This window comes from Rattus norvegicus, chromosome 4 (genome assembly GCF_036323735.1).
Source record: "Rattus norvegicus strain BN/NHsdMcwi chromosome 4, GRCr8, whole genome shotgun sequence".
Classification (NCBI taxonomy): Eukaryota; Metazoa; Chordata; class Mammalia; order Rodentia; family Muridae; genus Rattus; species Rattus norvegicus.
This window is the reverse complement of record NC_086022.1, coordinates 78,204,578-78,215,874: the sequence shown is the minus strand read 5'-3', so window position 1 is coordinate 78,215,874 and position 11,297 is coordinate 78,204,578. Positions and strand designations below refer to the sequence as shown.

Sequence of the window (11,297 nt, the reverse complement as noted above, 5' to 3'; positions counted from 1 at the left end):
AACAGTACCCTTCGGTGGCGCTCCCCGCCCTTCTCAGCCGGCGCGCCAGCCAATGGCCTCGGAGCTCCTGCCCGCCTGCAAGGCTGGCCGGGGCCACTCCAGGCTGGGGGCCACCGCCTCCCCCAGAGATGTGACAGCGACCCCCGGCCTCTAGGTCGGGCTGAGGTGGTCAATCTTCAGGTCCCAAGCCATGCTACAGCCTGGACTGTGGGCTTGCTTTCTGTTACTTTTATGAATGTATTGGACATCCCAGGAGAAAATGGTGCCTCACCCTTGTAACAATTTTTACTGAAATATTTACTGAACACCTACTATGTGTCAGATTCTACTTAGGTAGGTTTTGTTTTTGTTTTTGTTTTTTGTGGTTGCATACTCTTGGGTTTAAATTGCAACATCGCCACTGGCTGTGATTTTTTTTTTTAACATTTACTGTCTCTGAACCTCATTTGTTCTATATAAATGGGGGTGCGGATGGGGGTGTTATGTTTGGCAGTTTTATTTTATTGCTGAAAAATTAGGAACTAATCCCTGGAACATAGTAGGCTCTCAGCTACTACTAACCCTTTTGCCAGATTTGGTGGTGCACACTTTTTATTCCTAACACTTGAGAGATAGAAGCAGGTAGAATTGAGCGCCAGCCTGGCCTCCATAGTTAGTTCCAGGCCAGTCTTAAAAACAAACAAACAAACAAACAAACAACAAAAAAAGGGCAATTAACCACCAGAGATAAATCCCTGTAGTTATCTGTAGCATATTGTCCACTTTGTCTTCCTAAATGATCAGTCCTTATCTTGTCTAGAACAGAGCTCTCCAAGGCTTATCACCTTGTGGAAAGTCAGACCTGGTGGAAGCCATGAATTCTACTACTCTTGAAACTGAGAACAGTATGGGGCTATGGGGAGGGGTGGGATGCCAGAAGAGCTATCTTCAGAAGGACAGTTTTGTTAGGTATGCTTCCAGGATATATAAATGAGTATTTCATAGACTCATATTATCCTCTAGAAGCTTAGAGGCTAATGAAGGTTATGCTCCAGAGGTCAGTGATTTCTTTCCCTGTTTCCTGGATCCAGGTTGTGCATGCATGCCAGTGCATATATCTCATTGCAAATATCATGTCCACTATTAGTAGAGGAACTGAGTAAGTCCAGCCTAGAAAGCTCCAGACAAATGCTTTTCTACCAGCAATTCACATCTGAGAAGACACTTTCTGACATATGGGATATCAATATTGATTTCCTCTTTTCTAGAGATGGGAAACAGAGGACTAAGTTAGTCCCAAGTGTTTAAGCTATCTTTTCAGGATAAAATGAATACTATGTTCCTTCTTAAGTATGTAGTGAGTCACAGCAATGCTCCTTTTTATATAGCAAGACACCAACACAGTGTGTCTAATCCAGTTTTCTCTGCAGGTGGACTTTCACACAGCCATTCACACCTTTACTGTGCAGCAGAGCTTCTGCTTAGGCTGGAGGTCCAGTTCAGTTTTATAGGAACAAAAAAACTCAACTTAAGCAGGTTCAAATGTACATTTTCATCATATTAGCATTATTTTATAACCACCAAGCCTACCAACTACAGGGCACAAAAGCCTATACAAGCAGAAGGGTATGGGGTAACTAAGGTACACTTCTGGAAGGAAAACAAGGGCATGAAGGGAGAGTTGTTGGTGTTACATTGGTTATAGACCCTATAATAGGTACTCCAATGACCAAGGGACTGAGGAGGCTGAGATACCCCAACCTGCAAGATAGCCTGCACTGGGAATGTGTAGTCATTTATTAGAGCAGCGTTGAGCAATCACTGGTTAACTGTGAGCTCCCTGAGGAGCAAAATGGACAACTGGCTAAAGTGTTATAGCTAATGTACACTTTTTACAAAAGACAGATTCAGGCCTGGGCCCTTGATCTGTTAGGTGGGCATTGACTATTTCCCATCTTCTCTCTAAAAATTCTACAGCTAGTGCTCTGGACAGTGTATTTGAAATAATGGATACAAGACAGGACAAGATTAGGTTGGAGTCTTACATATACCAGAACATTTATCTACCATTTCCCAAAGCTCTCCAAACCTCTCATATTATATATAAATAGGGGGTATGCTAGTCTATTTTAATATAGAAAAATTATAAATTAATGTCTGGCACATAATAGGCATTCAGGAAAGGTAGTTACTCTTATCCCTTTGCCAACATGGGGGATGCACACCTTTGATCCCAGCACTCTGTGGACAGAGACAGGTGGAGATTTATTTGATAAAAATAAATATCTAGGCTTACTCTCAGCTAAGAGGATAACATGTCTATCTTGGTATTTCCCCATGCCTAATTTAACAAGTAGGCTCTCCACATGTGATATTAAACACCTATAATCTCAGCACTCTGGAAGCTGAGGCAGGGAGATCAAGAGATCGAGGCTAGCCTGGGCTACCCTTGAGGCAGTGCCAAAAAACAACAGCAAAACCAAATAACAGGGTCAGAAAATACCACCTCTCTATCCCTTGAATTGAAGTGACAAGTGACTTCTTTCAGAAGATAAGCAGCATCTTCCAGGTTTTTTGAACAAGGATACTAAACTTTGGCCTAATGATAGTGCTTGTGAAGTAGACGAAAACTTGATAGACATTAAACAATCCAAAAAAAGGCTATGGACTGCCAATGTGGCCAGTGGGATTAAGAAACAAGAGCCACTTTCCTTCCTGCTGGAATGTGTATGGCTGGAATCAAATTATGGCTTCTCGCTATGGAGTCAAAGACCCTTTATTATCCTCTAATCCCCACTCTCTCTGCTCCAGGAAAGCAGGCTAACTTAGGCTATTTCCAGTTCAATAACTAACTTTCTTTTTCCGTGATCTTCTAATTCTCACAGGCACTCAGCAATCACTTGAGAGAACTTGAAAAAATAGTTTCTCTGTCACAAAGCAATGAAGCCATTCCAGAATGGGCCCTGGCTTTTAAGTATCTCCTAGGGCCCCAGGTCATTCTCATGTTCAGTCAAGAACAAACTAGTGCACTAGTCATTTGTACATCTCCTTGCCTTACCCCACAAGAGCATAACCCTGAGTTCTACAGCTAATCACATAAGGATGGTTTAATTATCCTTGGTAACTGTTTATCTTTCTGTTTAGTCACTAAAGTTGGTTAGTAGGTATTTATAATTCTTGTGCTATTTTTAATTTTTAAGTTATAAACTAGTAGCCAAGAACTGATTGGCATATATTAGTTCTGATACATACTTAATTTTGAATTGTTTGGTTTAAACAAAACCAAGTCTCCAGGAATGTGCCTGCCACTTTTCTGACCTGTTATTCTCCATACATTTACTCATATTTATGAATATTACATGAGGTATATAATGTAGTAGTAAAGGCCTATAATCCCAGCACTTGGAGGTGAAGATAGGAAGATCAGAAGTTCAAGGTCATCCTTAGCTATATGTCAAGTTCAAGACCATGTTGCACTAATGACTGTTTTTAAAGAAGTTTTCTTGCTGGGTGGTGGTGGTAGAAGCATCAAAGGCAAACAGGCATCAGAGGGCAGCCTGGTCTATACAGTGAGTTTCAGGACAGCCAGGGCTATTCAGAGAAAAGTTGTTTTGAAAAACAAAACAAAACAAAACAACAAAACAAAACCAACCAACCAACCAACTAAAAGTTTGCTTGCAAAAGTTGCAATCCTAAAGCTATTATTATAAGCAGTTATCAGCTCCCAACATGGACACTAGGCAAAACTCTAGTCCTCTACAAGAGCAAGTGCTCTTAACTACTAAAGACATGTCTCCGGTCCCATTTTTTGGGACAATTTCAAGATTTTACTATAAATACTGCTTTGCTAATAAGCACAAACCCACATAGTTCACGGAGGTTTTTATCAAGCCCTTTATTTGAAATGTAACTTGACTAACTTGAGAACCTGTACTGCTTTTGAGACTGTATTATCTGCCTTCCTTGGTGGTCTTAGACATGATATGGAGGGACATTTAACTGATCAAGGTGACCAAAGCCATCAGATGTCTGACTGTGCTCACGTCTATAAAAAGAAAAAGAGGCTGGGGATGTAGCTAAGTTGGTAGAGTGTTTGCCTAGCGTACAAAGCTCTGGGTTTGATCCCTAGCATGCCCTAGCACCAAGAAAAGGCAGGAGGATTAGAAGTCCAAAGTAATCTAGACCACAGATCATGTTTGCAGTCAGCCTGGGATCCATGAAACAGGGTCAGAAAATACCATCTCTCCATCCCTTGATTTGAAGTGACAAGTGACTTCTTTCATGCAATAAACAGCATCTTCCAGGTTCTTTGAACAAGGTTACTACACTTTGGCCTTAAGGTAGTGTTTGTGAAGTAGACAAAACCTTGATAGACATTAAACAGAATTTGTCTCTTCTGACAGCACTAAATACTGTATTGGTCCCATTCCTGAACCAGCAAGTCCACAGGCCCTGGTGTAGAGGTTGGAGGAATTTTACTGCTGACTGCAGCTGACTGAACTAAGATGAGCATGGGAGAGTAGCTGGCCTAGATTTCCCATTATAGACTCTAAACTAAGAAACACTGAGAAATATTTAAAAGAATACTTTAAAAAATTCTTTGGAAATGGAGGAGTGGATGGCAGGCAGGAAGGCCGCTGGCAAGATAGGAGGGAGGGGAAACTGTGTTCAGGATGTAATATAAGAGAGAATAATTTTTTAAAAAATTCTTTGTTTTAAACTGGGCATTGTGGTACACAGCTTTAATCCAAGCACTTGGGGAGTCAGAGGGACTCAGATTTCTGTGAGTTCAAGGCCAACCTGCTCTACCGAGTGAGTTCCCAGACCGTTAGAGCTACTTAGTAGACCTTTTCTTGAAACAAACAAATAAAAATAACCAAAAAAAAGTTTTTTTAATTCAATGGCTTAGAGCACTTGCTGCTTTTACAGAGGACCCAGGTTCAATTCCCCACACCCACGTGGTAACTCACAATCATCCATAATTCCAATTCTACAGAATCTAACACCCTCTCTGACCTCTGCAGGCACCAGGCATGTATGTGGTGCATATACATACATGCAAGCAAAATATTGACACATAAAAGCTAGTAAAAAAAACTTAAAAGAGAAGTAGGAGAAGAAAGAAAAATCAAGAGAGAATCAGAGTCATATGGGGTTGTGGCATCAGAAACTTATGGGGGCTGGTAGGTGTAGAAAGAAATCAGTAAGAGATCATACTAAATATATGCAAAAGATGCTAGCAAAAGGCTGGATCTGGGCTTGGGGATTTAGCTCAGTGGTAGAGCGCTTGCCTAGCAAAAAAGAAAAAAAGAAAAAGGCTGAGTCTGCTAGCAGTCATGTATTTCTGTGAAAACAGTGTTTCTTTTTTTTTTTTTTTAAGATTTTTTATGTGTATAAGTGTTTTGCCTACATGTATATATGTGTACCACATGTATGTCTAGTGGCTGTGGAGGCTAGAGGAGAGCATCTGATCCCTTAAATAACCATATGAGTGGGGCTGGGGATTTAGCTCAGTGGTAGAGCGCTTACCTAGGAAGCGCAAGGCCCTGGGTTCGGTCCCCAGCTCCGAAAAAAAGAACCAAAAAAAAAAAAAAATAACCATATGAGTGCTGGGAACTGAACACAGGTTCTCGCACTTCTCATCTCCTCCCACTTTTAAAAACAAAGTATTCTTCTGTAGGCTCTACTGGCCTTAAATTCCCAGCAATCCTCCTGTCCCAGCTTCTCAAGTGCCAAAATAACAGGAGTGAACCATCATACTTGGCCAAACCTTAGTTCTTAACACTTGCCACTTCCAGTTCAGTCTGGCTGTGTGATTACCTTTCACACTGGTGCTGTAAAATCTTGTGTTGTAGGTTTTTAAGCTCTAATGCCTCTGAGATGCCTTATAAACAAAATTTACCTTTCAGAAGGTAAAGTAATGTTATATTACTTGAGACTTGAATCTAGGTCTGACATCAGAAGCCCTGCTCTTAGCCATTAATACTGTACTAATGCATGATGGGCATTAAGTTCCTGCACCCTCCATAACCCCAACCCACAATCAATCTGACCTCTGTATGTACTTTCATGTGAAAACCAAAGGACTTTGGGAATTATTGCTCAGGAGCTACTGACTTTGATCTTTGAGACAGGGTCTCTCACTGACCTGTGGCTCTAACTGACCTGTGGCTCACCAATTAGGCTAAGCTGACAGGCCAGCAAGAGCCTTCCCAGTGCTGGGAATCAAGCCTATGGCAACAGTTCTGGCTTTTTCACACGTTCTATGGATTAGACTCAGATGCTCATGCTCGTATGGCAAGCACTTGATTGAGACATCACTCCAGTTCCTCAGTTTGAACTCCCAATTATATTGTTTACAGAAGCCTGAAACTTGACTAAAGAACAGCCTGTTGTATACATCCCATATGAGTCTCTACTGCCTCTTTGCTACAGAGAACCAGAGTGAAGAGTCAAAAATATCAATTCAAATAGACATATATATGTACACAACAACACCAGATCCTCATCTGAAAATATCTCCTTGATACTCAGGCAACTGCAAAGGCTGTTTTGTTGTCTAAGAAGATAAAGCATAAGTGGAGGGAAGGAGTGTCCTGTCTCTCTCAAGTTTATGACATAAACTTAGGTCTTCCGTCCCATTGAAATGGATAAAGGAACGCAGGTGCTTTTCAGTGAGACTTTTTGGGACTGAGATAGTATCTGCTATTGTCTCATAAGCCACAGGGTCTGGCTGAGATATATATCATCTCAAGAGAAGCCTAAGGGAATCCCTATCAGAAACTTCATCAAGTTTATTAATGAGGGAAGTAAGTAGAACATGGCTCTCTAGAGTTCATGACTAAGGTGTTTCCATTACCAAATACCCAGTAGAAAGGGATCAATCATATTTCACTTTCTAAACAATTAACCAATTTACATTTATTTTTATATCTGGGGCTGAACCTGAGGCTCGTCTAATGTCCACAATCAAAAAAAAAAATCTAGCAAACAAAGAGTAAATCTGGTTGGTGACAACTTCTGGATACACTCTGAGGAAGTCTTTGTGCCACCATATAGGGGGAAGACAGATGAATAGGACTCTTCTGGGATTTCTTCTTCTCTACAGGGACTGACTGGTCATGAGCACCAGGCCCCAGGTGCCTCTTTAATTACAGGAGTAAAGGTATAGTTTCTCTCAAGGCACTAGGTGGCAAAGAGATTCTATTGCTGAAACTTTTGTTAGATGGTACAATTTCCAATGAGCCACTTCTGAATCTTTGACAACAAATGGGTTCTACTTGACAGGAGACTGGCTAATGAAAAAGACTATACATCAACTATACTAGAGATTAGGATCCTGCATGTTTATGTTGTTTATGTTTTGGGGATGGCCCTGCACATTCCCTTTTATTTGGTTTTACGGCTTTTGTTTTTCAAGACAGGTTTCTCTGGGTAGCCCTGGCTATCCTGGAAGTTCTTCTATACACCAGGCTGGGCTTGAACTCAGAGATCCTCCTGCTTCTGCCTCCTGTGAGCGCTGGCATTAAAGGTATGCAGCACCATCACCCAGCTGGTTTTATAGCTCTTGTGGTTATTTGAACTATAATTCACTTTTGGCCAATTTAGATCCCTGCTGGCTATGGCTCCTTATAGAATAGACACTAGGATGCGTCTGAAGCACTCTGGCACACAAGCCTCCAATCATTAACTGTGTATATTTGATAAATCTGTTGGGTTCAGATGAATTTTAGCTGTTATCTAGCTCTACACCATAGGTCCAGTAGCATTGCTTCAGTTCTAACAAATGCTCCCCTCACCCCGAGGATAAAGCTTTGTCACTTTTTTTGAGGTGCAGATCTTACATTCAAGACCCTAAGGGTCATTAATGAACCTGGAAGGCTGATTTGAGGGATGTGGCTCCTTATTCCAATATAGTATGGATCTATCATCATCTGGTACCATCCATGGGGCTTTTATTGCCTACAGGCTGAAAGTTATGTCAGCAGACCAGGTCTCACCCTGACTTCTTAAGTCTTCTAGGATCCTTGGTGTTATTAATGTCGAAACAGAGTTTTATGTGTGTGAATATTCTGAAGACCAACATGTTTAGACAGAACTTTGCCAGGAACACATTAATTAGGCAAACACCATTTCATACTGTGGTTACATTAGCTATGCAGATTGAAGGTTGGGCCTAGTAATAAGGGGAAAGCACCCCCCCCACTATCCAAAAGTGTCATGTCTAAGCAGTTCCAGATCTCATTCTAGACATCATAGAAGACATCATAGAAGAGGTAAAAAGGGAGTGTGGGAACAAAAGCTTTCTGTACCAAATGTAGGCTTCTACATTTTCTGTCTACTTCTAGACCCACTAAGAGCAGAACAACAAGGCAAGCTGATTTCCACCAAGTTTCTACATAAGTTTCTCTGCTTTGGTTTTCCTGTCTTGTTTGGATCTGTCTGGACAGAAGCCAAAGGAAGGACAGGATTTTGGCAGAGAACTGTATCACAAGATTTTCTTTCTTTTTAAGGTTTCTAGAGGCTCACCTTTTCTTTCAACAGCCTCATTTTGGTGATAAAAATGTGAGAGTTGAAAAGAGAAGACACACACCTGGCCGCACAGACACTTAGGGATGGAACTAGGTCCAGGTGCTCTCAGATGACTAAGCAAGTCCAAGAGAAGAACATATGGTAGCCACAACCCCTTAAAGTAAAACAGGTGGCTGGGCATGACAGCATGCTTTTAATCCTAGCACTCTAGACACTGAGACAGGCAAATCTCTGAGTTCCAGGCCAGCCAGGACTCCACAGTAAAACCCTGTCTAAAAAAAATTAGCACAACAGGTAAGATAGATGATACTTAGCTCTTGGTGGCTGAGAGAGGTCTCTTGTCTGCTCACTGCCAGTGAGGCAAAGGCAGACAAAGTAGAAATCCTTTCCCTAAGAGCATTATACTACCAAGGGAACAAAAGCCATAAGCTCAGCGGTACTTTCTGAAGTGCTTGATGCCTTGACAAAGTACTGTGATCTTTGCTGCTGAGGACTGTAAAGAGAATCAGATTGGGAATTGTGGTGCACCCCAGAACATGAGGCAGAGGCAGGCAGATCTCTGTAAGTTCAAAGCCAGCCTGGTCTACAAAGCAAAGTTCCAGGCCAAGATACACAGCGAGACCCAGTGTTAAAAGAGAGAAAAAAAACCAAACACCAGAAATGGAAAAACCAGATCACCGGCTTGGAAAAAATAAGGGATAAGTTGATATAATGTTTTAGGCCATGCAAGCACTGTGTGCCTGGGATCTCTGGGATCTTTAGCTCCTAAACCTGGAGAGAAAACTCTCCTCGTAATTTCCTAACCAGAACTGTGGCAAAGTTCTCTACTCTTTTAACAGCTGCCACAAGAATCTGAATGTTTCAAATTAAGCTATAAAAACTAAGAACTGTCCCCTTAAATAAACTATCAAAGTCACAGTTCTTGTTCACCAACATTAAACAAAATATATTAGCAGACAAAATCTAGGCCTAGGAATGCAGCCTCAGTCACCACATTTCAGGGAAAGGTGACTGCACTGGTATGAACAGACCTTAGCTCATTTCAGACACATGGCAACATAACAAGCAGCTAAAGCACTTTCTTCCAACAATCATCTTACCACTGAGCAATTAGAGAAAGGCTCTGAGCATTCTCATGCCTCCTGATGGCTTCAAGGTTTGAGGTTCCTCCCATGCACCTGTCTCTACTCTCACTCTGCTACTCTGACAGGATGATCAGAAGCCATATCTTGCTTTGTAACTCTGTCTTTGTGGCACCCAAAGACAGGGATGCTAGATTCTCTTCCAGTTTTCAAAATACGGTATTCTTGTACTGCTGTGGATTTCCAAAGCACAAGCATGTCTCTAGTTGAGTGTAGATCTCAAATTCGTTTATGTAACAGATATAATTACTATAGGTTTTGGAACTTGTGGGCTTTCTCCTGGGCTTTCTGCTCTGCTGTGAACATAAATAACCAACAGGCCTCAGATCTATAAAACTACCCCTCCACTCCCTTCCCCGTACCACTGACTAGATTCTAGACCTTCAGTGCTAACACCTAGGCCAGAGGTTTCCAGGGCAGTTAAGAGTGGACCAGGTGGGTCTGGTGGCTGTACGGAAGGGTCCCTATCACCCGCACAGCCTCCATTGTGACCGGTCCGTAGATGATCCTTGAGCGTCTGCTTGTAGCGGAAGCTCCTTCCACACACTGCACAGGGGTACGGCCGCTCGCCTGTGTGGATGCGCTGGTGCTTCATGAGGTGGTGTTTGCGGATGAAGCTCTTGCCACAGTGTGGACACTGGAAAGGCCGCTCACCTGTGTGCAGCCTCCGGTGGTTTAACAAGTGTTCCTTACGCATGAAGCTCTTGCTACAATCTGTGCATGGGTAGGGACGCTCGCCTGTGTGGATCATCTGGTGACGAATCAATGCAGAGTGGCCATTGAAGTCAATGCCACATTGAGGACAGGAGAAGGGGCGCTCCTGTGCATGTCCCCTTTGATGAAGCAGGAGGCTGATTTTAAGGCTGAAGCTACGACCACATTGTGGGCAACGGAAGGGCCTCTCAGTAGCATGAGCTCGCCGATGGCTGGTGAGTCGAGCCTGGTCAGCAAAGCGCTTGGGACAATCAGGACAGAGGAAAGGGCGCTCAGTACTGTTGTGGACCCGAAGGTGGTAAGTGAGTCGTGAGGGGTGGGTGAATGTCCGGGCGCAGTGAGGGCAGGTGGGTGGTGTTTCATTGGCATGATCCTGGGAGGTGCTACCAAGATCTGCTTGTGGGGTGAAGTGTTTGGGACACTGGGCACAGGTTAAGGGGTGTTCAGCAGCATGGCTACACTGATGTGTCATTAACATGTCTTGACTGAGATTCTTGCCACAATGGTGGCATGAGAACACCTGCTCTCCAACTGGAGGTGGGAGTGGGTAGCTTCCTAACTGAGTAAAAGTCACTTGTCCTTCTGAGGCTTCAGGCAGGTCAGTGGCTGTTCGTCCAAAAGGTGCCATGGGTGTACACTGCTGACTTTTGAAAGCTATATCTGAAAATGTATCCTTGGCTGCTGCTGGTGGTGGAGCAGAGAAGGCTACTGGAACTTCAGGACACAAGGAAGCTCTAGCAAGGTCTTCAGCTTTGATGACAAGTTCTTCATCTGAAAGAAGGGACTCAGAGTTACACCTGTCAACAGCCATCTCATCAGTACCTCTCATATTCCTGCCCAGCTCTTGCAGGTTGCTCTAATCAGCTAAATGTTCAGATAAACCTGGGGAAGGGCTCTCATTACTAATAAGGTACCTGTGGGCTGTGTGGC

General features: G+C 42.9%; 1 protein-coding gene across 5 annotated transcripts in view; it reads right to left on the bottom strand.

Annotated features, from left to right (window-relative positions):
* Positions 1-1,507: 1,507 nt before the first annotated feature.
* Positions 1,508-11,297, bottom strand: part of Zfp398 (zinc finger protein 398) — a 33,748-nt gene continuing 23,958 nt past the window's right edge. For 4 of the 5 annotated variants that reach the window (XM_063286507.1, XM_008762904.4, XM_039108122.2 and 1 more), the window contains one exon: positions 1,508-11,138. In XM_063286507.1, coding sequence (XP_063142577.1) covers positions 9,982-11,138 — 1,157 coding nt within the window. In that variant the 3' untranslated portion in view covers positions 1,508-9,981. The remainder of the gene's footprint in view (positions 11,139-11,297) is intronic. The other variant, NM_001109230.1, reaches the window with a different exon arrangement.